At 33.5% G+C, this 18,075-nt stretch overlaps 1 protein-coding gene and 1 long non-coding RNA gene across 3 annotated transcripts; one reads left to right on the top strand and one right to left on the bottom strand.

Annotated features, from left to right (window-relative positions):
• Positions 1-27: 27 nt before the first annotated feature.
• Positions 28-13,210, top strand: LOC150031876 (uncharacterized). The gene is made up of 2 exons (XR_016525066.1): positions 28-159; positions 12,861-13,210. It is a non-coding gene; the product is annotated as an uncharacterized LOC150031876 (long non-coding RNA).
• LOC120068360 (uncharacterized) lies at positions 9,434-12,831 on the bottom strand. 2 transcript variants are annotated; one of them, XM_039020096.2, is made up of 4 exons: positions 12,298-12,831; positions 10,631-11,134; positions 10,136-10,282; positions 9,434-9,898 (listed from the first exon to the last, which is right to left on the bottom strand). In XM_039020096.2, the coding sequence occupies exons 1-4, from the start codon at positions 12,400-12,402 to the stop codon at positions 9,809-9,811; spliced, it is 846 nt and encodes a 281-aa protein (XP_038876024.1). In that variant the 5' UTR covers positions 12,403-12,831; the 3' UTR covers positions 9,434-9,808. The 2 variants fall into 2 exon arrangements, with proteins under 2 accessions (XP_038876024.1, XP_090163918.1); XM_090307792.1 differs by having other exon boundaries at positions 11,720-12,480.
• Positions 13,211-18,075: the final 4,865 nt, after the last annotated feature.

Genomic DNA, 18,075 nt, shown 5'->3' with positions numbered 1-18,075 from the left:
ATATATGTATTTTTTGTGCACAATTTCCAATCCAAGATCGGAAATTTCCTCTTTTCTCTTCGGTGATTGTAGTTAATGATTCTCTCCAAGGAAGTTGTCCCTTCTCAGGAAATCCAAACAATTCTGCAAAGTTGGGGAACTTCGACCTGCGACTGCAAGGTATTGTATCTAAATTCAGATTTGCATTAGATCATTCTCTTACTTTAATTTGGTGTCATCAGTTTGTTTTTAAAAGCTTTATCTAAAGGGTTTTAAAATTTTCATCAATTCCAACTTTCTTTTGCGTTATTCTATTAAAAACGTATTGAACTGGACTAAACTGTTTGTTAAAAGGGTTTTTTTAATTACATTTTTAATGATGTCCTCTTCCTTCGATATTGAATTTTCAATTTTGTATAGTTTTTAAATCTTTAATATTGTGTCTAATAATTCTTCTTAGGTCTATTTGACAGTTTTTTTCCCCAATTCTTCGACCTTAACAAGTTTGTATTGCACATCACATAAAATGGTTTTTTTCTTTATAAAACTCTAATAGATTAGGTAATTTTTATTTATTTTTAATATGTTAGAGATCTGTTAGACATTTTTAAGCTTTATATTTGAAGTTAAAAGATTTTTGACAAATTACATTTTTTTTTCCTAAGATTTCATTTTAGTTTCCACTTGATTTTGGAGTTCAAAATAAAATGCATTAGTTTTGTAATTTGAAAAATGGTCTTAAATGGTTTTTGATTGTCTAGTGGACTATAAAGAAAATAACGGTGAGGTAACCCAATTTCAAATGATATAAATTTGATTGATTTTATAGTATTTTTCTCTAACATAACATTTCTTTTTTCCTCCCTCACTTCATTCTTTTCGTCCTAGCCTTGCTTGCTATTTCCATTACATTTTCAAAATCCTTTCCCTTTTCATTTTTCTTCCTCCAAAACACTATTAAAAGGTTTTAAAAAAGTGTAAAAAAAGAAAGAAAAAGGTATGATGTGAAGACATGAATATAAATATTGTAATGCCTGAAGAGTGGGAGGGGCACACAGAAGAGTTGATATCACGTTCAAATGAGATGGTTGAAAAAGACAAAAAAATAAAGAAAAAAAAAATAATAATACTTATACCAACAAAGTAGTAAAACATGTTTAATTTGAACTAATTCTATATTTGATGGTTTTTGCCTGGTTTCTTGAAAATAAGAAGGATAAAAGGAATAGGTAGGAAAAATGGGGCTGATGATACATGAGAGACATATCATGTTTATTGTTCAAATCTGTCTTCCATAGATGAAGATTTGAAGCTTTGCTCATAAAGGGAAATAAGACTCCAATCAACAATATTTGGTCGTCCTCGTCGCGGAAACATTGTTTAGAAGCCTCTAATTCAATTCTTTACAAAACTATTTTATTTTCTTTAGAACTAAAAACTAAAACCACGATACCACAATTTACAAAATGAAATTAACTAGCCGTCAACTTAAATTCAAGGATTATTTATTGGGGTTTTTTAAATATATATTTTTGGGATTTTTTTATTGATAAGAATTTTCCTTCTTTTTGGAACTATTTTTTTAGAAAATGGGATGAAATGTTAGCACAATAGTTGGATTGTGCATATCGACCAATTTCTTTCTCTAACAATTTGATTATAATCGAGGTCTTTGTCAACTATGTGAATACTACTTTTAGCAGTTCAATAATGATAGAATATCTATATATGGTTATGAATCATCTTTACCAAAGAAAATGTAAAATCATGGGATCAAAATGTCCACTTGAATAGTCTGTTAATCAAGTGACGGTTAACTTTAACAAGGACCACCTAAACCATTTTTCTAACTTAAAGAATGAAAATTCTTTTCAAAACCTTGAGACCAAATAGATAACCAAATAAAAATGTATTTTGCCCAAAAATTTATATCATAAAATTAAAAGTTTAGGAATCTATTGAACAATTTTCAAAAGAATTTTTTAGTTAGTAAACGTCCATAAAATAGATGAATTTAGTTCTAAATTTTATTCAAGGTTGGACTTAAACATTTAAAACTAGCTATTTTATATCTTGTCATTTATGTACGTAAATGACAGGATATGTATGTATACATATATACACACATATACTAATATAGGCATGTATTAAAATTATACAATTCAAGTATGACTTGATTGTTGCTAAATAATGTCAAATGAAAAGTCTTGATTAATCATATCTTAAAATTGATTAATAAATATCACAAATGTTAATAAAGTTGATTTTTTTTTTTTTTTTTAAAAAAAGGGTTAGGAATAAAGTAGACATTTCCTAAGAACCAGAATACAATGAACTCAAATATTAATATAGTTGTTTCTTCTTACAAAATGTAGGAGACAAAATAGATTAAAAAGTTGACTCAAATGAAATTCAAACCATTACTTTAATGTGTAAGTTCCTAATCTTAATGGTATTTTTTTAAAAAAAAAATTGTAAATATTTTATGTAAAATGTATGGTGTGAACAGTGAACCACATCTGCAAATTGCTTTCATATCTGCAAAAGGAGGAATGAAGAGAAATAAGATACGAAGATAATGAATAAGTAGGTATAAAATGCTTGAAGAATAAAGATCACTTCATAACCTTTTGAAATTAAAAAAAGAAAAAAATGGTTTTTCTTAATTATTTCAAGCCATTCATATTTCTGTACCATTAATTCTCTACAACTATAAATGACAGTAAAAATAAGATTTAATATATAATAGAATAAGGCCGGTTGATCGTTAACACTTAGCTAACTTAAACTCATTTTTTAGTTAAAAAATACGATCTTATGAACACTCCATTATCTTCTACTCCTAAAAATTATGAGCTCAAGTTCGGAAAAAAAAATCTTTTGAATCATAAACACAAATTTATCTAATTTCAATTGGATGTTAGTTTTGATCTAAATTTTCACAAACAATGTCTTTATCTTTTACTAGATGATAAAATTGAAAAGACAATATAAGACTACTGTAATTGATGAAAAAGAGAGAAGAAAAAGAATCCAAAGTTTACGTGGAAAACCGTAGAACAGGGAGAAAAAATCACGATATAGACTGATTTTTTTTATTATTGTTTGATACAATGAATACAAGAAGAATGCTCAAATAAATAAACAAGAGGAAACCCTAGGGGTATGATAAATTACAAAAATACCCCTAGGTTAAACTACTATTTTCGACACTCCCCTTCAAGTTGGGGCGTAAATATCAATAAGGCTCAACTTGCTGACACAATAATCAAAGCTTTGCCTGAGCAACCTTTTTGTGAACACGTTTGCAACCTACTGATTTGGAGGAATATAGAAATGCATATGCTTCCATTGTCCAGTCTCTCCTTGATGAAATGTCTGTCAATCTCAACATGTTTTGTTATATCATGCTGAACTGGATTATTTGCAATACTTATTGCTGCTTCATTGTTGTACAACAATTTCATCGGAAGCTCACTATCTTGGTGAAGGTCTGACAACACTTTCTTCAACCAAATCTCTTCACATATCCCTAAACTCATGGCCCTGTACTCAGCTTCAGCACTGCTTTTGGCTATAACTTCCTATTTTTTTACTTCTCCAAATAACCAGATTACCCTAGACAAAAGTGCAATACCCAGATGTCGACTTTCTATCAACAACAGAACCTGCCCAGTCAGAGTCGATATAAGCTTCAATGCACCTTTTATCGGACTTTTTGAACATTAAGACCTTACCAGGAGTTCCCTTCAAATATCGTAAAATATGCTCAAAAGCTATCATATGTTCCCCATAGGGAGCCTACACAAACTGATTGACAACATTCACTGCATAGGATACATCAGGTCTCGTGTGAGATGAGTAGATTAACTTCCTAACTAATCACTGATATCTTTCCTCGTTGACAGGAACTCTGTTATTAGTATTAATAAGCTTTGCATTATACCTGTCTTCTTGAGCTCTGATATCTTTCCTTGTCAACAAGTTTACACCCAGTCATACCTGTCTCCTTGAGTAAGTCAAGAGTGTATTTTCGTTGAGACACTGAAACACCTTCTTTAGACCAAGCCACTTCCATCCCGAGAAAATATCTTAACTTCCTAAGGTCTTTAATCTCGAACTCTTCGACCATTTTTGTTTTAAGTCTCATAATTTTAGCATCATCGTCATCAGATAGCATAATATCATCGACATACATAATGAGAACTACGATCTTCCCTGAAATTGACTTTTTTGTAAACAGTGTGTGATCTGAGTGTCCTTGATTATACCCTTGTGCTTTGACAAAGGTGGTGAATCTGTCAAACCAAACCCTCAGGGACTGTTTCAATCCATATAGTGACTTGCTTAGTCTGTACACCCAGTGTTTGAACTGGCTCTCGAAACCGAGGGGAGGACTCATGTAGACCGCCTCTTTAAGTTCCCCATTTAGGTACGCGTTTTTTACATCCAGTTGATGAAGAGGCCAATCCTTGTTCATAACAACAGATAACAACACCCGGACAGTATTAAGCTTGGCTACGAGGGAGAATGTCTTAGAATAATCTACTCCTAGGTTTGAGTAAAGGCTTTGGCGACCAATCTGACCTAGTATCTGTCAATTGTCCCATCAGACTTATATTTTATGGTAAAGATTCATTTGCATCCAACCGTTTTATGCCCATCAGGAAGAACAACCTGATCCCATATCTTGTTTTTCTCAAGAGCCCTTATCTCTTCCATAATAGTAGCTTTCCATTCAGGAGTTTCCATTGCCACATGTATGCTATTCGGAACCATTACTGTATCCAAACTGGTAGTAAGAGCTTTGAACTCCAGTGACAAGTTACTGTACGTCATGTAACTATGCATAGGGTGCTTTGTACAGGATCTAGTACCTTTCCTCAGGGAAATTGGAAGATCAAGAGAAGCATCATGACTTTCTATCTTGTCAAGTTTCCCACTTTGATCGGTTGTCTGTTTTAGAGGTTCATTTTCAGAGGGGCCTTTCACACCATCATTTTCCCTAGTACCACTTTCATTCTCTGAGGACGTTTCCTCAGTATTATTATTTTCAGTTGTCTTTCCATCTACCACGGTTTCCTTGGTAGTATTGTCAATGCCTTCCTTATCTTTGTCTATTCTGCAAGTGTCAGTCTCAACACAAGTATCAATATCATTAGTGTCATGAATACACATGCCTGGTGCTGAAACTGGGTCAGACTCATGGACCGGAGCTAGAGAAACAACAGGTGGCATTGTTTCCTTCCTAAGATTTTTCCTATAGTATATTATCCATGGGACCTGATTGGTAGGAAGGACGGAACTGACGTGCTCAGTTTCAGGAGACAACTCTAAGGGAACTGAATATGTAGACCAATTAGTCTTTTCACTAGAATTCTCCCTCTGAAGATGACTAATGGGAAAGAACAGATGATACTCGAGAAAGGTAACATCCATGGAAATAAAATATTTTCGAGAAGGTAGGTGGTAACATTTATACCAACGTTGGTGGAGAGGATAACAAAAAAAAACACATTTATGAGAACGGGGGGTAAATTTCATACGATTTGGACCATGGGTGTGAACAAAGGCAATACAACCAAACACTCGAAGAGGAACATCTGGGATCAAGCGGGTGGTTGGATATGACTCTTTAGGACAATTAAGTAGATTGTGGAAGTTTAAAATACGAGAAGGCATGCGATTGATTGGATGGGCAACGGTTAGAATAGCATCCCTCCATAGGTAAGACGGAAGAAAGGTGGACAACATAAGAGAACGAGCGACTTCCACCAAATGACGATTTTTCCGTTCGGCCACTCCATTTTGCTGAGGAGTGTAGGCACACGAATTTTGGTGGATAATCTCCTTAGAAGCAAAAAACTCCCGGAAAGAGTTATTAAAAAACTCACGCCCGTTGTCACTTCACAAAATTGCAATTTTTGTGTTAAATTGGGTTTCTACAGTGGCATAGATTGTTAGAAGACAGACGACACCTCAGACTTACCAGTCAGAAGGAAGACCCAAGTAAGCCGAGTGTGGTCGTCAATTACGATGACAAACTAGCGTTTACCTGTAGAGGTGGTGATTGGTGAAGGGCCCCAAACATCACTGTGGACAAGGGTGAAGGGTTTGGATGGTATGTAAGGTTGAGTGTGAAAAGAGACTCGACTCTGTTTGGCTTGAATACACACATCACAATTCAAAGAAGATATATTAATATTACGAAATAAATGAGGAAACAAATATTTCATGTATTGAAAATTGGGATGTCCAAGACGAAAATGCCATAACATAAAATCATTCTTAGAAATAGAAAAATTTAAAGAAATAAAATGGGTCCTATAATAATCCTTAGAGGAAATATTACCAGTCAGGAAATAAAGTCCCCTATCATGCCGGATGTGCCAATTGTCATCCTCGAGTTCAGATCATGAAATAAAACAGAGTCGGGTGAGAAAACAACCTGACAACTCAGATCTCTTATAATTTTACTAACAGATAACAAATTATATGAAATCTTAGGAACATGCATCACATCACGTAACACTAAACTCTTAAATGGAAAGAGATTGCCCTTTTCCTGCAACATGGGCAAAAGATCCATCTGCAATTCTAATCCGTTCATTACCAACACTCAAACAGTATGAAATAACTTGATCAGATGAGCCAGTTAGATGATCTGTAGCTCATGAGTCAACAATCCAGTTTTTTTTTTTTTTTAAAAAAAATTTTAAATTTTTATTTTACCATTAATGCTAATAAGGCCAAAGGAGTGAGTCATACCTGACTATGCAATAGCACTGATTCCAACAACACTTAATTATTTTTACCATCTGCTGGAGTTTGATTATGGGAATTTTCACTTCTCGAATCACTCATAAGAGCACGTCCAGGGTTTAACTTGTCATGCGACTGAGTCATCTGCTATTTGGAGGTCTCCCATACAACTTCCAACACTGATCTTTTGTATGTCATGGCTTCTTGCAATGCTCACAGACAAGAGGAGTTTTCTTATTTCCGTCTGATTCAGACGATTTTTAGCAAAGGCAGAAACATCAGTTGATGTGATTATTGGATTGTTCATGACACTTGATCTATCCTCTTCCAAACGTATCTTTGAACACACCTCATTGAGGGAAGATATTGGCCCAATATCCGACTCTGAACAACATCAAATTTCGAGTTTAACCCAACTAGAAAATCATAGACACGGTTAGCTTCCTCAATCTTAGAATACTGAGCCCCGTCGTGCGTGCAATTCCAAACAATTTCTCAACACAGGTCCATCTCTTGCCATAATAGGGCCGAGAAACATTCTACCTTTTTGAATATAACTTCTCCACAACATCCTAAATGTCTTTGGCGGTTTCAGCATAGAGTAACGGTCGACCAATCTGGGGTTCCATGCTGTTAACAAGAACGAATTGCAACAACAAATATTCTCCTTTCCAGATACGTTCTTAAGGGTCCCAAATTTATGTCGTCTTTCTAAAGACATTCTGATTGATTGGGACCAGGAAAAATAGTTCTGGCCAATAAATTTGTATTAGGCAAAACAGGGAAGGAATTTACCTGATTTTCAAAATACATCGGTAGATTGATAGAGAATTCTGGTTGAACTGTTTGTGGGTCCAAAATCTGCAATCTGCTCTTGAAGATGGGAAAAATGACGTCGAATTTCGTTCGGGCCCTGAAACGCGCTGTTGTTATTTGTTACGACTGGAATGGATTGTTCGACAGGGGTTCCTCAGCCCAGATGTAATGAACCATTGCTGATCGTCGGATTGAAAGCCGGTTGCTGCTGGGTTGTCACAGCTGGCTGCACTTGGGAGGGATCAGCCGTGAATGGAACCTGCAATCGGGAGGTGTTATTTGGGAACGGGAGCTGCAATCGGGAAGGACCGGCCTGGAACTCCTGGCCTCGATCGTCGGCTAAACTCTGCGCAAACTGCTGGCTCCGATCGTCAGCTTGACTCAGCCATGACTGCGCACACATCCACAATTGCGATCTAGGATGGAAGAACCAGCTGTGCACGGCTGGATTCGGTCTGACCCATCTGCTGAAACATGACGGCTGGAACAAGTTGGGGCAGCGCGGTTCGTAGGTATCGCTCGATGGTTGCCTGTATTGTTGCTGTGATATCGACATTCACGGCTTTGCCGTTTTCAACGGAGGCTGCTGAAGGAGACTGTGGTCGATTCTCGTCGATGATGACTAGGGTTTCGTCATTTGTCTCTAATACCATGATGAAAAAGAGAGAAGAAAAAGAACCCAAAGTTTACGTCGAAAACCCTAAAATAGGGAGAAAAAACCACGATATAGACTGATTTTTTTATTATTGTTTGATACATTGAATACAAGGAGAATGCTCAAATAAATAGAAACTCTAGGGATATAGTAAATTACAAAAATACTCCTAGGTTAAACTACTATTTTCGACAGTTATATTATGAACAAATTTATAGTCCTAACAGGTGGGTATCAACTATATGCTTAAGACTATCAACTCATGAAAAAATCTTAATGAGGTAGAATTTTGTAGTTTAATTAGGAAATGAGACCGGAATAAAGAATGCCTTTCCAACCTTTTTTTTTAATTAGAAAATATATATTTAAGGATTTCTATGTGTGTATGTACTATGTATATATATGTGTGTCTGTATGCGTAGATATCTATGTATATATACGTAGAGGTTGAAATCTCATTTGGGTTCATAAATTTTTTAGTTCGTTTTATTTTAGTCTCTAAACTTTTAAAAATATCTATTTTGGTCTTTGAATTTTTATATATGTTCCATATTGGTCACTGAACTTTCAACATGCCTATTTTAGTTATTAAATATTTGTAAAACAATCATTACAGTTTGAGCTATATTATCTCCAACTAATTTTTGTTTGTCCAATGTTTGTCTCTAACTTATATTGCTAGAAATTATGTTCATATTAACATGCTAGTACACATGTCTAAAGTGAAGCTTGTTTGTTAAAACCAAAATATGGTAAGGGCCCAAATGATTATTTTCTAAAACTTCAAAGATTATAATAGAAACTTTAAAAGTTAGGTAACAAGTTTCTATTCTTATTCTTATTCTTCTTCTTCTTATTATTATTAAGCTCAACATGGATTTCATCTAAACTTCTTAGTCGATGATATATATTTTAACCAATTGAGATATACAGTAATTGGCAAACAAATATGACATTACGAAGATAAAATAAATATTTTATGAGATAAGGAACAAAATAGAACAACAATTCAAACCTACATTAAATTAGAGATGTATATACATGTACATGTACAGTAGATAGTATTTAGAAACATTTTAGTAGAACACAACTATGTATGAAAATGTCAATAAAATTCAAATATTTACATTAAAAAGACATCCTAGTCTAATCAATATTAGATTTTTAATACAAATGTACGAAATTTGAGATAGAAAGAAGAGTATGGGGTTGTCCCAAAAGTGAAGAATTGTCTCCTTGGAGAACTCAACTTTACTCTGAAGTTTCTAAACTCCACATAGTTTGAGTTCAGATCAAAACCTTGAAATAATGAAATGAACTTAAACATTGTTTGAGACAATGTTTTAAGGAGCCATAATTGGAACTGTAAGTGATACAGATCATAGAACTTGAATTAGAAAATACAACCATGAACATTACAGAGCAGCACTACTATGAACAAACACTTTTGCTTCTTCTTCTTCTTCTTTTTCATTTTCTTTTTGTTTTTATTAAGCAAACACTATTTACAAATCTATCTTCTACATATTTCATTTCAGTCCTTCTAAAGAAACTAATTGCAGATTCTTCTTCTAACCATTGGTTTTCCTCAGAATATCATTGCCTCCTCATCTCAGATTCTTCTGTCTTGGCAAACCTTCCTCTGATTCTTGGTTGACTGTCAGCCAGAGCCTTTCTGCAAGCATACTGACAACAAAAAAAACATGCTCTTTTTAGCCTTCATCTTATGATCTCCAAGGCTATTATTTATATTCATCCTTCAAATTTTGAAAATTTTAAAAATGCTATTGAAACTTATGGATTGTTTTCAGAAAAATGGTGGCCAATTGGAGCTGGGGCATTTCGTAGAAATTTCGACTGGTCTTTGTACGTTAACTCGTTCGACATGCTTACTGGATATTGGTTGCAATATAAATTAATTACCTTGATCTTTCTGCCAAAGTTCCTTTTTGTCCTCTTGTTTCGGTATCTTGAGAGTTTTTCTTTGCGTTCTTCTGCGGTGCAATTGCTGACTAGCGGTGGCCTCTCGAGAGGAGAATGGAACTGGCTCCCATTGCCATTACTAAGAGTCTGCAGCAGAAGTTTAGAATCAATGACAAAACCCCAATTAACTTATGGAAATGATTGAAGACACAAAATAGATATTTCTATATAACTTAATCATTATGAGAGAATAGTATTCTTCACTCTCCAGATAACACCTATTTCTAGTTTTTGTAATCTTAAGATTATTATTCAGCCTTTCAACTGAGTATCTGAGATTCTGGATACTGGTAATTGTTCTCAAATCGTGGACATCTTGATTCTTCTTCATGTCAGTTTCTGTATCAAATTTGTGAATGCTCCGGTTCCAAAACATTAAATAGCTCTAGAACATATAAGGAACTTTTGATTACAAAGTTAGAAATAAGGTCTGACCTTGATATCGCCTTCGCTAAATGCCCGCCGCATCCCGTAGACCTCACTGATATCCATTCCACTAAAATCTAAAATACTGGACTTCATTGCAGGGCCTTGCATCCAGTCCATTGACCTTAAGCATCCTGAGCTAACACTCTTCTGAAGTGTTGCATCAGGAACTGGTTTGTTTTCTGGAATATGATTGTCATCCGTACTTGAAGTCTGACTCCTAAGATCGAAAACTTCAGACAGCGGTGTTTGTATTGCTGCTTTCTCTAAAAGATCCTTCTCACATTCATAGTAAACCTCACTCAAGAGCTGATCATTTTGAAGTGATTCAAAATCTGTATCTTTAAGTCCATCCAAGGAGATGGGGTTGCCAAAGGACATCATTGAAATTGCAGCCATCATAGGATTGAGACTCGAAAACGATTCCTCGATAATTGGCTCTGGAGCTTTGAATAGGTCACCTTCACCTCCCATGTTGTATTCACATACTGTTGATGTCTGAACCATGTTGCTCTGCATTAGAAGAAAGAAGGTGAGTGATGAAAATGAAACCAACTAATATGAAAGTGGTAAAGATAGAAGGACTCTTTTCCAGCTGACTTAAATCCAAATTAAAAAAAAAAAAAAAAAAAAAAAAAAAAAAAAAAAAAAAAAAAAAAAACTAATGCCCAATGCCATCTAAAAGATACAAAATACAATTGTTTTGTTTTAAACAAAAATTCATTGTTCCAAGGGAAAAAGAGCAGCTAATTTGAAAGGTATACAGGTGAACATATTCTATGAGGAAAAGATAAGGAATAAAAATTATTTGAGTGAAAAGGTAGAAGTAAGTAGTGAGGATCCTGTAAAATTCAGCCAAATTAACAGAAATCATTGGAGAAAAGTAAAGTAGTTCAAAGAATATTGCTACTAAGGCTAACCATTTATACTGAAAAAAGTGGTGGAAAAGCTCTGATGGAAGCTGCCTTTTGGCATTATAAAACTGAGATTTTGCAGATATCTTAGGTTAAAACAGCTCTCATAAGCAAACATTACCAAATACAACAGACAATCTTCCATCACTAAAAATATCTTTAAGCAAAAGATACTGAGTACTACCAGCCTTTTCTGGCCAATTTTCCTCTCTTCCTTCCCAACATATTGTTATAACAGAAGAAACCGGTGTGTGTGTGTGTGAGAGAGAGAGAGAGGGAGAGAGAGAGAGAGAGAGAGCTTCCTTAAAACTCTTTTCCATGGAGGTTAAGTAAATGAATAGTGGAAAATGGGTTCAACAAAAAAGATAACTGAAAAAAGAAAGAATGATTGAAGCAGAGAACTTAAAAGAAACTGTTCTCTCTTTCACTCTCTTATTTGCCTTTTTCACCCATCATTTTCCAGATCCAGCATGTAAAGCAGACTCAAACTAATTCCCTAAGCACTTTGAGCTAACTAAGATACACAATGGAAACAGAGCGCAAAGTTTTTCCTTCCCATTTTTCTCAAGAACCAAACAGTGGATATCATAACCAAGTTACAACAAACAAAAACCCAACCACAGAGTTAAGTCCAAAATCTAAATCTATAACAAGTTTAAGCTCAAACCCAGTTCATGATCCTCCAAAAAAATGCAGCCCAAAAGCAAGAAATGAGGGGGGGAAAAAAAAAACAAAGACTGAAATGAGAGATTGAGAGAGTACCAATGGAGAATCAAGCTTGTGGGTTTTACAGAAATCCTTTGCTAGTTGAAATTCATCAGAGAAATTCTGGAAATAAGGAAGCAAATGCTCAGTTTCAGCATACATTTCCAAAGCTTTGGAGAGCAAAAGCAAGTCCCTAATAATTGGAAAAGAAAAAAAAAAAAAACCCTTCTCCCGAATCCCAGGAAAAAAGGTCCTAGACTGAGAGTAGCCCTGAAAATTTATTTGTGGGCTTTGTATTTAAGCTTTTGGATTTTGGAACTGAAAAAAAAAAAAAAAAAAAAAGAGGCAAATTTATATACTTTAGTACAATATTAAACAAAATTCATCAAAGATCAAAAAGAAAAATAAAAAAAAGGAGTGGAAATATTGTCCTTTTAATTATGATGCTGATGCAATTAAAAAAAAAACATATATGAAGACAAAGCAAAGAAAAGACATTTATCACTATTTTATATATTGCAATGGCTCAACTCAATTTGCTTTCTTTTAGTTTTAGTGTAATTATTATATAAATTATTGGATTTTTTTTTTGGTTAATTATTTAATTGCAATTTGCAAAGGTTGATGAGCACCAAGCCAAAATGCTAGGGAAAAGTTTGTGGGTTGGTCAGGCAAAACAGGCAGGTCCCATATGACAGGATCCACGCGCCAATGAAAAGCGCGTGGATGACACCTTCCAAGTTGCAAATTTGTTGTTGTCTTTTTACATTTGTTGTTTGTTGTTGTGTGTGATGAGTTCCCATCTCTCCCTTCTTTCTTCTTTGTTGTTTTCTTCTCATTTATTTGTAGAAACTTAAATGAAATAAACTCATCTTTACTTTGGCTTTTTTGGAATGAGGTAAGTTTATGGAAGTAAAAATAAAAAGTAAAAAAAGAAAGAGTTACATGTTTTGAAAAGGTTCAAGGGAATGTATTTTCTTAATCTTTTTGTTTCTACCACTATCTCTGCTTTCTTTTAGTATATATTTCGTTTAACTTTTTAAGTATTTAATTTTAAAAATAAGTCATTTTGGTAAAAAATTAAAATATTTAACAAATACTTAAAATAACTTTTGAAACAATTTTAAAGTGTATCTTAAATAATTTTATCAAAAGAATTTAAATAAAAATAGTTTTTTAAAAATGTTTATTTTTTTAGTCAAATGAGCTCTTAATCTATTAAAAATTTGGAGTGTATTATTTAGCTAAATTATAAATTTAGTTATTAAGATCCTGTTTGGTAACCGTTTTCGTGGTGTTTGGAGTAAGGAATTGGTTACTATAGCCCTAGATTATTATAATTGGGTATAATAGTTTGTGTCTGGGTTGTAGATTATTTTAGTTTGGGTTATAATAATATGTATTTGAGGTATAAACTATTTTAGTTTAAGAAGAAAATAATATCACTGTAGCAAAGAATAAAAAAATGTTGAATGCAAAATAGTTAAAACTATAGCAAATAGTAAATACTGTAGTGAATGAGAGTTTTGAAATAGTGTATTGTAGTTAATTGAGGAATACAAATTAGTATCTACTATAGCAAGAGGTGATTGTTATAGTCTTATGATAGTTCTTGCCCCAAATACACTCTTTGTTTTTTGTTTTTGTTTTTGAGAATTAAACCTATGGATACTACTTCCACCACCAAAATTCTTCTTTTGTTATCTATTTTTCACCAATGGTTTAAAAAACTAAGTCAAATTTTAAAAAGTAAAAAAAGTAACTTTCAAAAAATTATTTTTGTTTTTAAATTTAGCTAAGAATTTAACCATTGAACTTAATAAAGATGTAAACTATTGTAAGAAATATGAATTAAATAGATTTAATTTTTAAAAACTAAAAATAAAAAAGGAAATAGTTATCAATGGATCTACATTATTATATTGCATCTGTATTTTGATTTTTGTCTTATTGTACTCTATTATTTATATGTGTCTGAATTTAATGCTTATAATAAGAGCTAGAAAGGAGAGTAGGTGGGAAGGAGAGAATCAAAAAGAGAATAAACTAATTTTAACTCAAAAGTAATGGTAGGATGATTAATTTTGAGAATTATTGGAAATATATAGATTAGATAGGAGCACTTTTGAAAGATAGAGATTAAAGTAAAATAATATTTAAAATACAAGGATTAAAATTGTATTTTAATTTCGTTCGTTTGTAACATATTCTTAAATTTTTTTATTTTGTTTATTTAGGAGATATGTAAAAAAAAAAAAAAAAAACAAAAAAACAAAAAAACCACAATCTTTAGGGAATGATGCAAAAATTGTGTCAAGGTGGTTCCATTTTTTAAGATTGTTGATGTCAAAATTTAGTTAGAGTAAAACTCACCTGAACCTCACATATTTAAGCACATTTCTTATTTAAGGAAAAATGACCGATAAAATAAAGAAAAATTAATGTTATGTCAAAAACATATAATAATGTGTTTAAAGATAGGTTGACCTTGAAAATTTTTTATTCAGTTAGGATTAGATTTAGATCGACAAAAAGATTAATTGATCCTAGACTTATCTGGGTACAGGTTCACTTTCATTTTGAACCTATTTTTCTTAATCTTTCCTTAGTCTTTATATTCAATTGGGTCCAATTTTGCCCATTACAACAAAGTGGATGAATTTTATTTAATTTTATAATTGATTTTCTTAAAATGAATTTCATAATTAATTGCTTTGGACCTATTTTTGTGTCCATGATTGTTTGAATTATAATGTTTTCATTGCTTTTTTGTTACAAGCTATAAGGAGTTGATCTTAAGCTTGGATTCTAGCCCTCAAAGGAAGAAAATTTAGTTTACCTGTAATAATTCAATATAATATAGGAGACTGGTTGTATCAAATTTCAATAGGCCTACCAAATCTTATTAAACATATAAAGATTTTGTTCTTAATCATCTTTTTGTTTTCTTTTTAACTCTAGATAGGAATTTAGACTTGAAATAGATAATTAACCAAACTTACTCGAGTTAGATGGATTTATAATATTGTTTTTAAATTTAGAATTATTACCTAAAAATTATGAAGGAGAATAATTTAAAAAGAGTTGGCATATGATTATAAAGTAGTTAGGCAAAAAAGACAAAAAAAAGTTTTTGGTAGAATGAACTTAATTTTGTAGCGATAATGTTGTTTGTACCTACTTTTAAGAATAATGACGACTCTATGTCATTGAGAATCCTAATTATTCATATACTCTGACATTAAGTTCATCCATATAATAGAGCTCTCACATGCTAGAGGTCTTCCTCCCTCTATTGCGATTGTGCTCAAACTCCTCCTCACTCCCTTGCACTCATGTTCAATCCAATATAATTATGCTCTCAACCACTTTAGGGTTCTTCCTGATGTAGTGGGAAAAGGTATTAGATTGATGCGTGGTTAATGCGATGAAATAATGGTATAGAATGCGATGGTGGAATATGCATTGTGCATGCAAGTTTTCTTAGCAAGATCCAAGTATAAACCCTACTAAGTTATCTGGTAAGCCCAGGATCGAACATAGGGACTATGGAAATAGTATGCGATGGTAATTTCAAATCTCTTTGCGATGATAAATAAAACAATGCGTTGGTTGGTATGTTTGTTTATGTATAAAGTCTATGCGGCGGAATTGAGAAAAGAGTCAATAACAACGAAAGTACAATGAGTATGTGGAGGAACGGGTTAAGAAGGTCTTTAGCTAGCGCTTCCTGAGATTGCGTTCAAACTATGCGATCATGCTACACACATGCGACAACAATTCATTTTCCAATGCAAATGCGATAGCTCCTAGTTTTAAGATGCATGCGATATATGCGATGATGTCTATAGGATTTATTTCTAAGTCTTTACTTCTTGACTATGCGATAATGAATGATACACATAGATACAAGGTGACCACAAAGCACCATATCCTATCTCTAGGGTGCATGCGATGTGTTAAAAGCAAGCAAAACTTATTCCTAAGTTTCTATCTCTTGATTATGCGGTTCTAATCTGACTCTCCCGAGCCTAGATTCTAATCTGACTTGTCCAAGCCTAGATTCTATCCTCAGATCACCCTCCCGAGTATCTCTAAAGGACGAATGACGCATACATTATACAAAATGATTGCATAAAGTGAAGATCTCAGGTTATGTTAGCTAAGTGCTTCTCAACCCATTCGACAGTTTAGTTATTCATGTGTAATGTAAAGAGAGTGGACATATATAGAGATGCAATTTCCATTTTATAAATAAGTTCAGAATACAAAATGACAATGGAAAATAAGGATAGAGAGCCTAATAGTAATGTCTTACTTCCCAAGGCTTTTACATTGAGTTTTCTCTACTTTGCCCAAAGAATGTTCTTGCTTCCGCAAGAATCGACCCTCTCTCTGTTTTCGACGCCTCCCGGCACTCTTCCGAGTTAACAGGACGATCTCTCGGCATATTCTCCCTTCACTCATCTCCGCCTTCTAAGTATATATAATTACAGACTGCGGTGAAGAAGAACTCTAAATTCTGTATATCGGAATCGAACTCCTTTAACGAAGATGGTCTTCGATATTTATAGAGCTTCAGGGTGAAGAGATTTTTCTCTCGAATGATTGCACTGATGAAATGTCATTAATTTTCTGTCTGATGCGCCGAATAATTGTCACCGTAAAGTTGAGTGTACTTTCTACAGTGTGTCGTTAACGACTTGTCAACTAAATTCGGATTCGACGTCATCAGCTTTCTGTCCCATCGTGATTTATTAAGATTTCACCTTGATGTGCCGGCTCTATGCGGCTACCTTCTTGAGCAGGTTTTCATGAACGTATATGATCACAAAACCTTGCGGTCGCAATCTCTTAATGCGCTTGGATGCTAAATTCCTCGGATCACAATTCTACCTTGCGCCAACACATTTTCCTGCACAAAATACATAAGTTAGCTGCTTTAATGCAATAGACGCATGCGATCGCGACGTTCTAAACTTAATGCTTTTGGACGCAATTTTATACATTTTTACCGTTGCAATCCTACATTGTTTTATATCTTTGCGTTGTAATAACATGCATTTCTGCCCGTTATCATAGACCAAACCTGTGGTCGGACAAGAGAAGTTCATCCCTTGAAGAGGAGTGAACTCTCCAAGAGAACCAAAAATCCTATATTAAAATGATGATCAAAAGCTTCCTATTACAACCCTAAAGTGGCATATAGCCTATAAAGAATCATACAATTAACTAATCAATTTTAAAATATTAGTTAATCTAAATTTACCGACTGAACTGAACATTAACTAAAATATATTAGTTATCCTATACTTCTCCTTATCACTTCCTCCCTCACTCATTCATTTTCACACTCCTCCTAACTCTCTCACTCGTGTTGGAGCTCTTCCTTGTGCTTGCACTTGCCACTCAAAACTGTCCTTAGTGGTGTGGGGCAAATAATATGGATGATTAACACACTAATAGTGCGCTCTAATAATGACAAATGTCATTTTTCACTATTTTCAAAAATTAGAGAATGTTGGGGTTGATGCCCTAAATCTTGTAAGGTTCTATAGTTTGTAAACATATATATAAACAAACAGTTTGTGATATATAATATGAGATATTTTATTTACTCCAATCTATAAAATATGAAATATTTTAGTTGCATTAACCACAAACCAATAAACTAAGATCCCTGGTTATCGTTGTAAATTAAGTATGTATGTGGAGACATACAAGCGAATCGTGCTTTAAGTGATAACCTAAATGGTTTGTAGTATATGAGTAAAGGAGGAAAACCTTATCCTGGTGACATTACGAGTGTGACCTACTTTTTAGGTATTACAAATG

Source organism: Benincasa hispida, chromosome 12 (assembly GCF_027475165.1).
Source record: "Benincasa hispida cultivar pf3 chromosome 12, pf3_genome.v1.1, whole genome shotgun sequence".
In the NCBI taxonomy this organism is placed as follows: Eukaryota; Viridiplantae; Streptophyta; class Magnoliopsida; order Cucurbitales; family Cucurbitaceae; genus Benincasa; species Benincasa hispida.
This window is presented reverse-complemented; position numbering and strand designations above follow the sequence as displayed.

What these genes read in the sequence shown, in the direction of transcription:
- LOC120068360 (XM_039020096.2), bottom strand. Translation starts at nt 12,402, where the DNA reads ATGTATGCTGAAACTGAGCATTTGCTTCCTTATTTCCAGAATTTCTCT. An exon ending in ACAAGCTTGATTCTCCATTG is followed by an intron (nt 11,135 to 12,297) that starts GTACTCTCTCAA and finishes CTTCTAATGCAG; the next exon opens with AGCAACATGGTTCAGACATC. An exon ending in TTAGCGAAGGCGATATCAAG is followed by an intron (nt 10,283 to 10,630) that starts GTCAGACCTTAT and finishes CTTCTGCTGCAG; the next exon opens with ACTCTTAGTAATGGCAATGG.